Source organism: Arachis duranensis, chromosome 9, assembly GCF_000817695.3.
Source record: "Arachis duranensis cultivar V14167 chromosome 9, aradu.V14167.gnm2.J7QH, whole genome shotgun sequence".
NCBI lineage: Eukaryota > Viridiplantae > Streptophyta > Magnoliopsida > Fabales > Fabaceae > Arachis > Arachis duranensis.
In genome coordinates this window covers 42950660-42968559 of record NC_029780.3, presented here as the reverse complement: position 1 = coordinate 42968559, position 17900 = coordinate 42950660, and the positions used below count along the sequence as shown (strand labels likewise).

Genomic DNA, 17900 nt, shown 5'->3' with positions numbered 1-17900 from the left:
AATGGTCAGCCCGCAAAAAGTGATCAAGATATCAAAAGTGATCCTAAGGTAGTCTCAAAAATGATCTAAAGATATGAATACAATAGTAAAAGGTGCTATTTATACTAAACTAGTAAACTAGGTTTACAGAAAATGAGTAACTAAGTATAGATAGTGCAGAAATCCACTTCCGGGGCCCACTTGGTGTGTGTTTGGGCTGAGAATTGAAGCTTTCACGTTTGTAGTCTCTTCATGGAGTTTAAACGCCAATTTTGGTGCCAGTTTGGGCATTTAACTCCAGCTTTGGTGCCAGTTCTGGCATTTTACGCCAGAAAAATGTCTCTGAACTATTATCAATTGCTAGAAAGCCCAAGATGTCTACTTTCCAACGCAATTGAGAGCGCGCCAATTGGGCTTTGGTAGCTCCAGAAATCCACTTCGAGTGCCGGGAGGTCAGAATCCAACAGCATCTTCAGTCCTTTCTCAACCTCTGAATCAGATTTTTGCTCAGGTCCCTCAATTTCAGCCAGAAAATATCTGAAGTCACAGAAAAACATACAAACTCATAGTAAAGTCCAAAAATGTGATTTTTGCATAAAAACTAATAAAAATATACTAAAAAGTAAGTAAAACATATTAAAAACTATGTAAAAATAATGCCAAAAAGCGTATAAATTATCCGCTCATCACAACACCAAACTTAAAATAGGATAAAAAGAAGAGAATATACAATAAATCCCAAAATATCAATGAAACTTAGTCCCAATTAGATTAGCGGGGCTAGTAGCTTTTTGCCTCTGAACAGTTTTGGCATCTCACTTTGTCCTTTGAAGTTCAGAATGATTGGCATCCATTAAGAACTCAGAATTTAGATAGTGTTATTAATTCTCCTAGTTCAGTATGTTGATTCTTGAACACAGCTACTTTATGAGTCTTGGCTGTGACCCTAAGCATCTTGTTTTCCAGTATTACCACCAGATACATAAATACCACAGACACATAACTGGGTGAACCTTTTTATATTGTGACTCAACTTTGCTAGAGTCCCAAGTTAGAGGTGTCCAGAGTTATTAAGCACACTCTTTTGCTTTGGATCACGACTTTAACCACTCAATCTCAAGCTGTTCACTTGGACCTTCATGACACAAGCACATAGTTGGGGACAACTTGATTTAGCCGCTTATGCCAGGATTTTATTCCTTTTGGCCCTCCTATCCACTGATGCTCAAAGCCTTGGATCCTCTTTACACTTGCTTTTTGGTTTAAATGTCTATTGGCTTTTTCTGCTTGTTTTTTCTTTTTCTCTTTATTTTTTCTTTTAATTGTCGCCACTTTTTTTCTTTTTTTCGCAAGCTTTGTTATTCACTGCTTTTTCTTGCTTCAAGAATCAATTTTATGATTTTTTAGATTATCAATAACATTTCTCTTTGTTCATCATTCTTTCAAGAGCCAACAATTTTAACATTTATAAACTTCACTATAAAAAATATGCACTGTTCAAGCATTCATTCAGAAAACAAAAAGTATTGCCACCACATCAAAATAATTAAACTAATTTCAAGATAAAATTTGAAATTCATGTACTTCTTGTTCTTTTGTAATTAGGAACATTTTTCATTTAAGAAAGGTGAGGGATTCATGGAATTATTCATAGCTTCAGGGCATAGACACTAGACACTAATGATCATGTAATGAAGACACAAACATAGACAAACATAAAGCATAAAAAATTGAAAAACAGAAAAATAAGAACAAGGAAATAAAAGAATGGGTCCACCTTAGTGATGGCGGCTAGTTCTTCCTCTTAAAGATCTTATGGAGTGCTTGACCTCCTCAATGTCTCTTCCTTGCCTTTGTTTCTCTTCCCTCATGGCTCTTTGGTCTTCTCTAATTTCATGGAGGATGATGGAATGTTCTTGGTGCTCCATCCTTAGTTGCTCCATGTTGAAACTCAAATCTCCTAGAGAAGTGTTGAGTTGTTCCCAATAGTTATGTGGAGGAAAATGCATCCCTTGAGGTATCTCAGGGATTTCTTGATGAGGGACTTCCTCATGCATTTTTTGAGGTCTATGAGTGGGCTCTCTTGTTTGTTCCATCCTCTTTTTAGTGATGGGCTTGTCCTCTTCAATGAGGAAAGGCTAACCTTGCCAAAGTGGAGGGCTTGTCAGCCACTTTGTACAGTTTTAGAGGTATGATCTCATGAACTTCCACTTCTTCTCCAATCATGATGCTATGGATCATGATGGCCCGATCCGCAGTTACTTCAGACCGGTTGCTAGTAGGAATAATAGAGCGTTGGATAAACTCTAACCATCCTCTAGCCATGGGTTTGAGGTCAAGCCTTCTCACTTGAACCGGCTTGCCTTTGAAATCTCTCTTCCATTGAGCTCCTTCTACACACATGTCCATGAGGACTTGGTCCAACCCTTAATCATAGTTGACCCTTCTAGTGTAGGGGCATGCATCTCCTTACATCATTGGCAAGTTGAATGCCAACCTTACATTCTCCAGACTGAAATCTAAGTATTTCCCCGAACTATTGTGAGCCAATTCTTTGGGTTCGGGTTCATACTTTGATCATGGTTCTTTGTGATCCATGCATTAGCATAGAACTCTTGAACCATTAAGATTCTGACTTGTTGAATGGGATTAGTGAGAGCTTCCCATCCTCTTCTCCTAATCTCATGTCGGATCTCTGAATATTTGCTCCTTTTGAGCTTGAAGGGGACCTCGGGGATCACCTTCTTCTTGGCCATAACTTCATAAAAGTGGTCTTGATGGGCTTTTGAGATGAACCTCTCCATCTCCCATGACTCAGAGGTGGAAGCAATTGTCTTCTCTTTCCTCTTCCTTGAGGTTTCTCCGCCTTAGGCGCCATTAATGGATATTGAAAACAAAAAGCAACGCTTTTTACAACACCAAACTTAAAATGTTTGCTCGTCCTCGAGTAAGAGAAGAAAGAATGGAGGAGAAGAAAAAGAAAATAGAGGAGATGGAGGGTTGTGAGTGGTTTGGCCAAGGGGGGAAAGAAGTGTTTATGATGTGTGAAAATGAAGGAGGGATGAGGGGTTTATATAGGAGTGGGGAGAGGGGTAGTGTTCGTGTATTAGGGGTTGGGTTTGGGAGGGAAATGGTTTAAATTTGAGTGGGTGGGGGTAGGTGGGTTGTATGATGGGTTTATGGGAATTAGGGAATGGATGTGAGTGGTGAAGAGAATATGGGAAACAGGGTAGGATTTGATAGGGGAGGAATATTTGGGGAAGGGTGTTATTAGAATGTGTGAAGAAGAAAGAGAGTGAGTTGAGGTAGGTAGGGATCTTGTGGGGTCCACAGATCCTGAGGTGTCAAGGATTTCTCATCCCTACACCATTCTGGTGTGTAAACGCCCTCTGAGTGCTAATCCTGGCATTTAAACGCCAGGCTTATGCCCTTTTCTGGCATTTAAATGCCAGTCTGCTGCCCTATTCTGGCGTTTAAACGCCCAAAAAGGTGCCAAACTGGCATTTAAACGCCCATTTTTATACATTTACTGGCGTTTAAACGCCAGTTTACCTGGCAGTTCTGGCATTTAAACGCCAAACTACTGCCCATTTCTGGCATTTAAACACCCAGAATGGTGCCAGGCTGGGCGTTAAACGCCCATTTTGGTATCCTTACTGGCGTTTTAACGCCAGTAAGCTCTTCCTCCAGGGTGTGCTATTTTTGATGCTATTTTTGATTTTGCTTTAATTTTTGCAGTTGTTTTTATGACTCCACATGATCATCATCCTAAAGAAAACATAACAATGGAAATCAAAATAAAAGAGTAATTAATATAGATAAATAAAATTGGGTTGCCTCTCAATAAGTGCTTCTTTAATGTCAATAGCTTGACAGGAAGCTCTTACAGAGCTTCACAGGTGCTCAGAGCATGATTGTGGCCTCCCAACACTAAGCTTAGAGTTTGAGTGCGGGGGCTCTATTTGACTCTGCATGGAGAGAATTGAATGAAGCTTTTCATGCTTCTTCCCCATGTTTACAGAAGAAGATCCTTGTGCCTTGAACACAAGGTAGTCCTCATTCACTTGAAGGACTAGCTCTCCTCTGTCTACATCAATCACAGCCTTTGCTGTGGCTAGGAAGGGTCTTCCAAGAATGATGGATTCATCCTCAACCTTTCTAGTGTCTAGGATTATGAAATCAGCAGGGATGTAAAGGTCTTCAACCTTTACCAGGACATCCTCTACAAGTCCATAAGCCTGTTTCTTTAATTTGTCTGCCATCTCTAGTGAGATTTTTGTAGCTTGTACCTCAAAGATCCCTAGTTTATCCAATACGGAGAGTGGCATGAGGTTGATACTTGATCCTAGGTCACACAGAGCCTTTTCAAAGGTCATGGTGCCTGTGGTGCAAGGTATCAAGAACCTTCTGGGATCCTCTTTCTTTTGAGGTAACTTCAGCTGAACCAATGCACTTAGTTCATTGATGAGCAATGGAGGTTCATCCTCCCTAGTCTCATTACCAAATAATTTGGCATTCAGCTTCATGATTGCTCCTAGATATTAAACAACTTGCCCTTCAGTAACATTTTCGTCCTCTTCAGAGGAAGAATATTCATCAGAGTTCATGAATGGTAATAGTAGGTTCAGTGGAATCTCTATGGTCTCTAGATGAGCTTCAGATTCCTTTGGTTCCTCAATAGGGGACTCCTTGTAGTCCAGTGGACGTCCTATGAGGTCTTCCTTACTGTGAATCACGTCCTCCTCCTCTTCTAGAGGTTCGGCCATTTTGGTTGTATTAAAGGCCTTGCACTCTCTTTTTGGATTCTCTTCTGTATTGCTTGGGAGAGTACTAGGAAGAGTTTCAGTAATTCTTTTACTCAGCTGACCCACTTGTGCCTCCAAATTTCTTATGGAGGACCGTGCCTCAGTCATGAAACTGAGGGTGGTCTTAGATAGATCAGAGACTATGTTTGCTAAGCTAGAGAAGCTATGCTCAAAATTCTCTGTCTGTTGCTGAGAAGATGATGGGAAACGCTTGCTATTGCCCCACCATTATTGTTATTGAAGCCTTGTTGAGGCTTCTGTTGATCCTTCTTTGAGAAATTTAGGTGATTCCTCCAGGATTATAGGTGTTTCCATAGGATTCTCCCATGTAATTCACCTCTTCCATTACAGGATTCTCATGGTCAAAAGACTCTCATTCAGAGAAGGCTTCTTTAATACTGCTGGATGCAGCTTGCAATCCAGTCAGATTCTGAGAAATCATATTGACTTGATAAGTCAATATTTTTTTCTGAGCTAATATGGCATTCAGAGTATCAATCTCAAGAAATCTTTTCCTCTGAGTCACCCCATTATTTATAGGATTTCTCTCAGAAGTGTACATGAACTGGTTATTTGCAACCATTTCAATGAGTTTCTGAGCTTCTGCAGGCATTTTTAGATGAAGAGATCCACCAGCAGAGTGGTCCAATGACATCTTGGATAACTTAGATAGACCATCATAGAATATACATATGATGCTCCATTCTGGCAACATGTCAGAAGGACACCTTTTGGTTAATTGCTTGTATCTTTTCCAAGCTTCATAAAGGGATTCGCCTTCCTTTTGTCTGAAGGTTTGGACATCCACTCTGAGCTTACTCATCTTTTGAGGTGGAAAGAATTTGGTCAAGAAAGTATTGACCAGCTTGTACCAAGAGTTCAGGCTTTCTCTAGGTTGGGATTCCAACCATGTCCTAGCTCTGTTTCTCACAGCAAAGGGGGAAAGCATAAGTCTGCAGACCTCGGGATCAACCCCATTGGTGTTAACAGTATCAAAAATTTGCAAGAATTCAGATAAGAATTGATGAGGATCTTCTAATTAAAGTCCATGAAACTTGCAGTTCTGCTGCATTAGAGAAACTAATTGAGGCTTAAGTTCAATGTTGTTTGCTCCAATGGCGGAAATTGAGATGATTTTTCCATAGAAGTTGGAAGTTGGTGCAGCATAGTCACCCAGCATCTTCCGTGCATTGTTGGCATTGTTGTTATTTTCGGCTGCCATGTCTTCTTCTTTTTCGAAAATTTCTGTCAGGTCCTCTCTAAAGATTTGTGCTTTAGCTTCTATTTGCTTCCTCTTCAGAGTCCTTTCAGGTTCAGGATCAGCTTCAACAAGAATGTCTTTATCATTGTTCCTACTCATATGAAAGAGAAGAAAACAAAGAAAGTATGGAATCCTCTATGCCACAATATAGAGATTCCTTGATGTGTTAGAGGAAAAGAAGAATAGAAGGATGAGGTAGAGGGAGGAATTCGAACTTATAGAGAGGGAGGGGTCCGAATTATTAAAGGTGGATAAGTGTTAGTAATTAAATAGAAAGAGATGGGAGAGAGAAGAAATTTGACTATTGAATAAAAGAAAAAGGAAAAATATTTTTGTTTTTATTTTAAAAATTAGTTAGTGTTCGAAAATTAAGAAATGAATAGAATAAAATTGGAAGTTAAAACAATTAGTTAACTAAAAAGATTTTTGAAAACGTTGTTAGTGGTTTCCAAAATTGAGAAGTGAAAAAGGTAGTTAGGTGGGTTTGAAAAAGATAAGAAAGAGTAAGTTTTGAAAAGATAAGTAGTTAGAAAAAGATTTTGAAATTAAAATTTGAAAAAGATGTGATCTGAAAAAGATATGGTTTAAAAAGATATGATTGAAAAAGATGTGTTTGAAAATATATGATTGAAAAAGATTTGATTTTTAAAATTAAAGTTGATTACTTGACTAATAAGAAACTAAAAGATATGATTCTAGAATTTAAAGATTGAACCTTTCTTAACAAGAAAGTAACAAACGTGAAACTTTTTTGAATCAAATCCTTAATTGTTAGCAACGTTTTCGAAAATATGAAATAAGAATAAGAAAAAGATTTTGAAAATCAATTTTTTAAATTTGTTTTCGAAAATATTAAGAAGAAAAATGAAAAAGATTTGATTTTAAAAAAGATATGATTGACAGGAGAGGATATAAAAAAGATAGGATTTTGAAAAATTAGTTTTAAAACTTGAAAAATTAAAAAAGATTTGAATTGAAAACAAGATTACCTCCTTGGTGTTATCCTGGTGTTAACCGCCCAGAATGGTATCCATTTTTCCGTTTAACGCCCACTTGGCTACCTCCTTGGGCATTAAATGCCCAGCCAAGTACCTTGGCTGGCGTTTGAACGCCAAAAATCCTTCTGTACTGGGTTGATCTGAACGCCCAGCTTTTTCTCTATGATTCTTCTACTATATGTTCTGAATCTTCAATTCTGTGTATTATTGACTTGAAAAGACATAATTTTGAATTTTTTTTGAATTTTTAATGATGAGAGAGAAAAACAATAGAATGAAATTAAACATGAAAAACTAAGATCAAAACAAGGTGTCAAGATGAACACCAAGAACACTTTGAAGATCATGCTGAACATCAAGAACATATTTTTGAAAATTTTTAAGAAAAGAAAGACATGCAAGACACCAAACTTAGAAATTTTCATACTAGAGACACTAACAAATTAATAATGCACATGAGAAACAACAACAGACACAAAACAAGAGAATTTAAAGATCAGACAAAGAAAATCATCAAGAACAACTTGAAGATCAATGAAGAACACAAGAACACACTTTCAAAAAATGCAAGAAGAATAAAGACATGCAATTGACACCAAACGTAAATTTTGACTCTAGACTCAAACAAGAAATACAAAAATATTTTTGATTTTGTGATTTTATAAAAGAAAATTTTTCAAAATTTTTTTTGAAAAAGAAAATAAAGAAATTCAAAGAATTCCAGGAATCATGCAATGTTAGTATAAAGCTTCAGTCTAAAAAGATTAGACATGGCTAACCAAACTTCGGCAGGATATTACATACAACAACCAAATTTATGGGAATCAACTAGCTCATGTGATGATAAAAGCATCATCTGAAACTCTAGAATTCTTTCTTAAAAATTCTTAAGAACAAAACAAAATAAATAAAAAAGAAAATTACCTAATCTAAGCAACAAGATGAACCGTCAGTTGTCCAAACTCGAACAATCCCCAGCAACGGCACCAAAAATTTGGTACACGAAATCGTGATTTACACTTTTCACAACTCCGCATAGCTGACCAGCAAGTGCACTGGGTCGTCCAAGTAATACCTTACGGGAGTAAGGGTCGATCCCATGGAGATTGTCGGCTTGAAGCAAGCTTTGGTCATCTTGTAAATTTCAGTCAGGCGGATTCCAATGGTTATAAGATTTTGATAATTAAAAGAGAAATAAAACATAAAATAAGATAGAGATACTTATGCAATTCATTAGTGGGAATTTCAAATAAGCGTATAGAGATGCTTTGTTCCCTCTGAGCCTCTGCTTTCCTATTGTCCTCATCCAATCTTGCATACTCCCTTCCATGGCAAGCTGTGTGTTGGAGGATCACCGTTGTCAATGGCTACCATCCGTCCTTTCAGTGAAAACATGTCCGCTACGGTTTCCCGCATGGCTAATCAGCTGTCGATTCTCGATCGTGTCGGAATAAGATCCATCGATCCTTTTGCACACTGTCACTGCGCCCAATGATAGGAAAAATTGTGATTTACTCTTTTTATAACTCGAACAATTTTTAATAATGGCTCCAAAAACTTGGTGCACACTACTATGGTTCACTCACATTATTCACAACTTCGCACAACTAACCAGCAAGTGCACTGGGTCATCCAAGTAATAAACCTTACGTGAGTAAGGGTCGATCCCACGGAGATTGTTGGTATGAAGCAAGCTATGGTCATCTTGTAAATATCAGTTAGGCTTATTCAAATGATTATAATGGTTATCGAAAATAATAATAAATAAAGCATAAAATAAAGATAGAGTTACTTATGTAAATCATTGGTGGGAATTTCAGATAAGTGTGTGGAGATGCTTTGTCCCTGTTGAATCTCTGTTTTCCTACTGCCTTCCTTCCATCCTTCATACTCCTTTCCATGGAAAGCTGTATGTAGCGCATCACCGTTGTCAATGGCTACTTCCCATCTTCTCAGTGAAAATTGTCCAAATGCTCTATCACAGCACGACTAATCATCTGTCAGTTCTCGATCATATCGGAATAGAATCCATTGATTCTTTTGTGTCTGTCACTACACCCAACAATCGTGAGTTTGAAGCTCGTCACGGTCATTCAATCCTTGAATCCTACTCGGAATGCCACAGACAAGGTTTAGACTTTTCGGATTCTCAAGAGTGGCCGCCAATGGGTTCTAGCTTATACCACGAAGATTCTGATCAAGGAATCCAAGAGATACACGCTCGGTCTAAGGTAGAACGGAAGTGGTTGTCAAGCACGCGTTCATAAGGACGGATGATGATGAGTGTCACGGATCATCACATCCATCAGGTTGAAGTGGAGCGAATATCTTAGAATAAGAATAAGCATGAATTGAATAGAAAAGAATAGTACTTTGCATTAAAACTTGAGGTACAGCAGAGCTCCACACCTTAATCATGTTGTGTAGAAACTCCACCGTTGAAAATACATAAGTGATGAAGGTCCAGGCATAGCCAAATGGCCAGCCCCCAAAACATGATCAAGAGATCAAAAGTGATCCTAAGGTAGTCTCAAAAATGATCTAAAGATATGAATACAATAGTAAAAGGTGCTATTTATACTAAACTAGTAAACTAGGTTTACAGAAAATTAGTAACTAAGTGTAGATAGTGCATAAATCCACTTCCAGGGCCCACTTGGTGTGTGTTTGGGCTGAGCATTGAAGCTTTCACGTGTGTAGGCTCTTTTTGGAGTTTAAACACCAGTTTTGGTGCCAATTTAGGCGTTTAACTCCAGCTTTGGTGCCAGTTATGGCATTTTACGCCAGAAAAGGGTCTCTGACAGGCGTTTGGACGCCCGTTTGGGCCATCAAATCTCGGGCAAAGTATAGACTATTATATAGTTCTGGAAAGCCCAAGATGTCTACTTTCCAACGCAATTGAGAGTGTGCTAATTGGGCTTTTGTAGCTCCAAAAAATCCACTTTGAGTGTAGGGAGGTCAGAATCCAACAGCATCTTCAGTCCTTTCTCAGCTTCTGAATCAGATTTTTGCTCAGGTCCCTCAATTTCAGCCAGAAAATACCTAAAATCATAGAAAAACACACAAACTCATAGTAAAGTACAGAAATATAATTTTTGCATTAAAACTAATAAAAATATACTAAAAAGTAAGTAAAACATATTAAAAACTATGTAAAAACAATGCCAAAAAGAGTATAAATTATTCCCTCATCAAATTACCTAGTGGGTTTGTATGGTTTTACATTATCTTTACTTGGAACTGTTATCCTACTGAGAACCTTTTGGTTATCACCCATTTTGGTTTTGTTTTTTTTTCAGATATAGGACATGATGCACCTTACTGAGCATGTTGGTTTCTCTCTTGGAAGCAAAGATTGCTTTTGGGAGTTTATATTTTGTACATAGTTTATAGGTATCTCTCCACTTGCATGTACGTACTTATATGTATCCTTCTTAGAAATTGATTTTTAGAGAAGCAGGATTATGTTTTGGTTGTCTTTTGGGTTGTGTATATATTTTCTAGCCGGCCTTTGCTTTGCAGGTTGAGACTAGTACTTTTTATGTATTTCCTTTGTAATCCTATGTATATTATGCCCATCTCTTTGGTTTTCTGTGTTGAGCTTTCTATTGTTAACATTTTCTAGTGCGACGTAATTATCGTTTTTGTTATCCTTTTTTCATATGCTCCTAGTATATTATATCCCTTTCAAATATATGTATGTATATCAGATACGGAGTTATGACTTAAGCATAAAACTCTACGTGGTAAGGTGTTACAATTGGAAACCTTTGGGATCTCACCTATTATTGTTATATTATTTTCAGATAGGGATCGCAATGCACCTCAGTGAGAGTGAGAAATTCAAGTGATGATGTGAAGAGGATTAATTTTGGGATTTTATTTTGACACTAGAGTTCTCTCCCCCTTTTGAAATTGTATTGTATATAACTTTAATTCCTCTTACAGGCTTTTACCGGAGAGATAGGTTTATATTTTGTATTTTTTCTAGTGATGTAAAATTCTAGCCGGCCTTTCTTCGTGGGTCAAGACTATCACCTATCATATATAAACTTTAATATGTATTTTTCTTAGTTGAACCTCTGATATTTCAGCTTTTATATATATGGTGCTTATTAGCTTTAATACGCGCATGTGTTTATTTACGATGTTCATGTTTTCTTTATAGGCTCCTAGTTTTAATATTATCTTTCTATAATTATATATATCTCTCTATGTCTAAGTGTTGTAATGCCATGCCACTGTTGATTTACAACTTAAGCATATACCTCTGTGTGGTAGGGTGTTACATCTGACGATGAAAAATGTTAGGGATTGATCTGTGTATTAAATTTTCTTGGAGACTAAAATATTTGCTTTTAAAATCTCCGGGGACTGATTTGGATAATTACCCAGTTAATTATGTAAATATTACTCTTTTTTATTAGTTATGCAGATATTATGAATTTATTTTGTATTTGAATGAAAAATAAATCTATCTTTGATTATTTATATATTTTGTTCAATTAGACATCATGTTTTGACAGTGATATATCCAAAATTTAGTTAAAATTTATAATTAAGGAAGCAGTAACAGCGACTGATTTAGTGACCAATTTTGAGATTTTGAAGTAAGATATTAGTGACTTATTTAGCGACTAAAGTTGTTGGTTACCATTAAGTAGCCGATTTGGTTAGTGATGCGTGAGCATCTTGTACCCTTTTTCTTAGCATTTTCTAGTTATTTTTAGTTAGATTTTATTTAAATTTACTTGATTTTAATGCAAAAATTCCTTTTGGATTCTACTTTGAGTTGTTTTCTTATTTTTATAATTTCAGGTGAAATTCAGGGCAATTTGGCATAGTTTAGAGCCAAAAAGAGAAAAGCTAGCAGAACCCCCCTAGGCGCTAAACGTCCAACTAGCGTTTAGCACCAGTAAGGGTATAGAGCATGCACGAGATTCACCCGTTTGGGGTGTTGAACGCCCACTATTGGCGTTAAACGCCAGTAGTAGACTGAATTCACCCCTTTTATGGGTCTCTCAAGTGGATTTAGCATTTATTAGTTTTATTTTATCTTCTTTTTGTAATTTTTATTTACAAACAATATCTTTTATTTTTAGAATTTATTATTTTATTATATTTCCATATCAAATTAGGTTAGTATAAAAGGAAAAAGATCAATTGTATTCGAATCTTCTCTCTTCTGCACGTTTTTAGAACCCTTTTTTCTCTGTAAGTCATGAGCAACTAAACCTCTTGGTTAAGGTTAGGAGCTTTGTTTATTTCTATAATTAGAACTATTATTCTTCTATTTTAATTAATGTATTGATTCAATTTCAAGGATTATTTTCCTTCCTAATCTTATGAATCTGGGTGGAACGAGAGTATGACCCTTATTCTACTTGATTTCTTGTGATTCTCGAGAGAGTTCTCTCGCTTGAACTACAGCTTGAAAACAAATTCCTCCTAAATAAAATTACATGAACTAGTTGGGATATGTGACATATAATCCTATTAGCTTTGGGTAATTATGGTTTTTATAGCCATAAACTAGTTTTTGAACCTAACCCTTTAATCGGAATTAAGTGACCACGAGAGTGGCCGTTAATGAAGGTTAGAGGAGGCTAAATCACTAAGAGATTAGTGTTTAGACATTTATAGTTTGCCATGGAATGAATCATGCATTGTTAAAATAGTTGGTGAGAAATTTTAATCCAAAAAGATAAATATCTCCGAAGCCTTACCTATTTCCTCATACTGTTTTCACACCAAACCTATTTATTGCTTTCTTTATTTGCTTATTTACTGTTTTATGAGAATTGACTCACCAAACCCATTTTTGATTTGCCTATCTAAGTCTAATTGGATAGCCATTGTTGCTCAGTGCAGTAATCCTCGTGGAATCGACCCTCACTCACCTGAGGTATTACTTGGATGACTCAGTGCACTTGCCGGTTAAGTTGTGCGAAATCTCAGTTGGCGCACAAGTTAGCAACTGTTTTAGAAATTAAAAAGTTGGTTGTCACTTAGCAACTAATTTTCTCATCGACCGATTTGGCAACCGAAAAATGGATCACAATTTACCGATCGATTTTGTTAGCGGTCGATATCATTTTTTACTGATTTTGTTGCCTTGGTTGAAAATCAGTCGCTAACCGTTAGGACAGAAGTCAGTCGCTATTTTCTAATTTAGTGACCAAGCTATTCTATTAATTTCTTAATTTTGGCTTCCCACAGTATCCCCAATTTGGCAGGCTAATGACTAATCCGTCGCAGATTGGAACTCCATTTAAGGGTTACTGCTAGCCAATGGGTTACTACATGCACAAGGTAGGATTATTCGAACCTCAACACTTGGTTATCCATTAATTTCTTATAGTTATATAATTTTCTATCAAATATTTACTTAACTTAATATTTTTATAATAGTTAGCTCTCTAGTACTATTCATGCATTAAGTATTTGGTATTATTTATATTTGCCTATACAGACAATTAACATATTGATAGTTGGTATTATGCTTATGATGTATATAATATCATTGATATATACAATACTCGTCAAGAATATGGTTTTCTATCAAATTTATTCCTTTGTCGTTAAGGTTGATTCATGTATTTTTGTATTTTTTTTTCTACAGGGATTATGTTGTTCCTTATCAGCTATGATGAGTTATCCAAAGATATGTTGACTAATAGTATGTCATGTTATCTATCAATGCCACATGATTATATTGATATGGGCAAACAATTGATCAATAATATATTTCGAGAATTAAATTAATACTTTCAAAAATTTAAAAATTAAAATGAAATAAGTTTACAATTTTAGAGAAAGAGTTAAACATTTTACTTTGTCATCTTATATATTTTCCTACTTTAGAAAATTTAATTATTTTTTAAATATTCGTCCTAGTGATAAAAGATATTTGTTTTACAATTTACAACCTAGTAACGTGGTCTTTTTGTTTGCATATATAGTTGTTTCCTTTAGGGGGTAATTTTGTTGATTTTTCCATGTTTTTTATTAATTTTTAGAAATGATTTTATTGTGTTTTTTTTTTAATTTTGTATTACATGGTTTTCTCAATTTCTTGAAATATAATCAATAAAAGATAAATCTTTAACTAATTTGAGTTGTTATATTATGTATAAAAAAAATTATTGAAGTTTTGAGAATTTGTTTTGGTTTAGTAAGTATCATTGAATGAAAACGCTTAAAACCAGAAAATGAAAAAAAGTCATGACAACATTATATATTCCTACCACTAGACAGTGGTTTGGTGTTTGGCTTCTTTTTTTATTTTTATATTTATTTTTTGAAAAATGCTATTTATACACTAAAATTAGCCACTAAAATCAGTCATCAATGTATTTATTTTCAATGTGTATTTGTATTCTAGCATGTATTTTATGCTGGTGGCTGATTTTAGTGGCTAATTTTAATGTACACGTAGCATAACCGTTATTTTTTAATTATAGAAAATATCTAATTTTAGCTAAGTAAATATTTCTCATAATTAATTAGTTTTTCTGACTCATATGATCTAGTAAAAAAAAAAAAAGACTCAAAAGCCATTAGCAAAAGACGCCCAATATCTTTTGAAATTTTCAAACATGAAACCTTCCTATTGAACTCTCTTATTCACTTCCATTTGGACATTATGTAAAGTTAATGTCATTGGTTGATAGTGCCTTTACACTATAGAATTAACTTCCATTAGCAGTATTGTATTTAATGCAGGATAGAGTTAATTTAAATCCAATTTATACTACTTTATTTATACTGCTTTCATATTTATTCCTTTGTACTAACTTAATCTTAAAGTTAAAGTTAAAATAACTGAATAAATAGAAAATGACCCATAAAAAACTAGAATGGACAAAAATATACACCAAGAATTCATAGAAATCAAATTGTTACTAACAGCATAACATTTTAATTTTATCCATCAAAAATAATTTTTTATGTGTATTTTTGCATACCCAAACTCTTTTATATATACTTTTATCCATTTACTCTAAAATAAAATATTATTTTGAACATGATAAATATTTTTTTATTAGAATAATCAGATTCATTTTATAATATCAAATATTAATGCAAGTTAACAATTAAACCAAACATGAAAAAAAATACATAGTAGAATGACAAACTGATGAGCTTAGTTTATGTGTGGAATAATTGAAAAGACCAACAATATTGCATAGGAGCATGATTCAAGGTATACGTATATAAGTTGTACGGCACACCATTTTATTTTGATACATGATGTCTAAATATGGTTTATGGATTGACTTTCACATTCTTCTTACTAATATCTCCATACCATGTTTTATCCTCATATGCCATTGTATAAGTCTTTGTTGGAAACATATGGAAAAATCTCCCATCAATTTCTGATGAAGGTCTCATAATTTTTCGATTTCTTATTATACTTCCATCTTCAAAGTTATCTGAGTCAACAATTATATTTGTATATGAGAATACTTCAAAAAAATAAAAATAAAAAAAGCACGTACACACGCACATAAAAGTTACACTGCATCTTAATTATCAAATTATGTAGTATGGTCGTATGGACAAGAAACACACAGTAATTTTAAATTTTTATTATATAGATATATATAAAGAATTTTGTAAATAAATTATAATAATATTTTAATATGTTATTGATATTAAAATTTAGACTAATTTTTTAAAAATATTTTTAATGTATTTTATAATTATAAAAGACATTTCACTTTTTTGTATAAATAACTAATAGGGTAAAGTATATTTTTTGTCCCTGAAGTTTGATAAAAGTTTTAAAAATACCCATAAATTTTATTTTGTTTCAATTTTGTCACAAAAATTTTCGATTTGCATCAAATATACCCCTAACGGCTAATTTTTCAAAAAATTTAAGACTGATTCAATAATAATTTCATAAGAATAACCCTCAACATAAGCAAATCAAGCATAATTTTCATGCATTATTATTAGATTGGTCTTAAACTTTTTGAAAATTTAGTTGTCGAGGGTATATTTGATGCAAATCAAAAACTTTTGGGACGAAATTGAAACAAAATAAAACTTAGGAATATTTCTGAAGTCTTTGTAAGAATATAAGTAAAAAATATGGTTTAACGCCAACACACAATTATATTAAATTGTGTTCAAGTGTGTCTAAAGAAATATTTTTTTCTACTAAATTACAGTTTCACACTGAAGGTTTGAAGAAATGTTATAGCTGATATATGGACACGACAACTTCATGACAAACAAATAATTAAAAATAGAAAAAAAGTTTTATTTAACATTATTTCAGCATTGCTAACTTATATTAGCTAAATACATATAAGAAGATTCGCATGAGCTTTTCAATTAAGTTGGATTTTTTATGAAAAATATTGCCCGTTTATGTTATAGGTACTATATGCTTATAGATGATAAACTTCAAAGTTTTGTTTGGATTTTATCTCTAAAAAGATAAAAATATAAACACAATATATAAACCTGTTTAGTTTTAAGAGAGGAAAAAAGATACAATTTTTTCTATTCAAATGACAAACTTTTACTTTGAATAATTTGTATTTTTCATAAGTGTAAATAAAAATATATGTTTGTATTTCTTATTTTCTATATTTTTGTCTTAAACATTAAATATAAACATCTAAATTTAAATAAAAAGCCCACCATACCAATATTTGACAAGCTTGAAGGTTGGTATCCAAATGATTGAATGTTGTGATATTGTTTATTCTGAGTTAGTAGTGAAGAAGGAATAATAGGTTGATAGTAGTTACCAGGAATGTAGTAACCATTACGAATCATATGAGTGGTATGGAAAGGTAATTCAACATTTGGAAATGGAAGTTCAATCGGTAAATTAGGCAAATATATTCTCGCAAAACCAGGAATATTAACCCTGAAAGTTAAACCATCCAATTGATAGTTATTTGGATAATAACCATAACCATAACCATAATCCTTTTGAGTATTAGGCATCATAGAAGGAATGGTTCGTTGAAAGTCATTGGATAGATAACCAACTGGTGAGTCACTTGTTGAATCTTTTATCTCATGAACTTCTATCTTTTTTGTTGGAGTTTTATCCCCTATAGATACAGAAGAAAACAAAACTATGTCATAATTGCACTAATTTGGATCAAATTTGCAGTAAGCAATTTTATTCTTCAACTACAAAAGTAATTGATATTTTTTTATTCAAATATAACTTTAGATGCATTCATTAAAATTAATTTAAGATTAATTTATGTGTTTTTATCGGTATGTGTGAAAAAGTTATTTACTTATAATGAATTACTAATATGGGATATGAAATAATTTATTTATATCAAGGTCAATTTTTTTAACTATTATAAAAAATGTTAAAAATAATATTTTCTTTTAAATTTTTTACATAAAAAATAATCTAAAGATAGAGATGGTTTTATTTATATATATCAAACACCTTAGACTATGTAAAGTAAAGTATATAGTTCTTTTAGAAGTAATTAATATTTTAAATAACACAAAAAGTTATAAAAAATGAAAAATAGTTATGGTTATTGAATGATCAGAATTCACTTACCTACATCTTTAGAGCCATACATCTTTTCTTTGTGCACATAATGCAATGATGTTGGATAATTTAAATTTTTTCCATTATTTTCATCAGTCATCTCATTCCCTATAACTTCATGAAATTAAAACAATTCATTGACAATGCGAGAAAATGATTAACAATTAACAATTAATATGATCATTTTTTAAATTAACATAAGATAGGAAAAAAAGATCATGGTAATCACATAATTAATAACTAGTAGTTAATCTAGAACAAATAAAGTTACACATTCACCCTAAGCATTAAGAAAATTCACATAATAT

At 33.6% G+C, this 17900-nt stretch overlaps 1 protein-coding gene across 1 annotated transcript; it reads right to left on the bottom strand.

Annotated features, from left to right (window-relative positions):
• Nucleotides 1-15311: 15311 nt before the first annotated feature.
• LOC107465599 (uncharacterized) lies at nt 15312-17700 on the bottom strand. The gene is made up of 3 exons (XM_016084572.3): nt 17602-17700; nt 16709-17125; nt 15312-15481 (listed from the first exon to the last, which is right to left on the bottom strand). Exons 1-3 carry the CDS (start codon nt 17690-17692, stop codon nt 15312-15314), a joined length of 678 nt encoding a protein of 225 aa, XP_015940058.2. The 5' UTR covers nt 17693-17700.
• Between the last annotated feature and the right edge of the window lie 200 nt (nt 17701-17900).

Bases quoted from the DNA above. Each gene is read 5' to 3' on its own strand.
- LOC107465599 (XM_016084572.3), bottom strand. From the start codon at position 17,692: ATGACTGATGAAAATAATGGAAAAAATTTAAATTATCCAACATCATTG. The intron at 17,126-17,601 runs GTAAGTGAATTC...CTGTATCTATAG, and splicing joins GTATGGCTCTAAAGATGTAG to GGGATAAAACTCCAACAAAA. The intron at 15,482-16,708 runs GTATGGTGGGCT...TTGTTGACTCAG, and splicing joins TTCAAGCTTGTCAAATATTG to ATAACTTTGAAGATGGAAGT.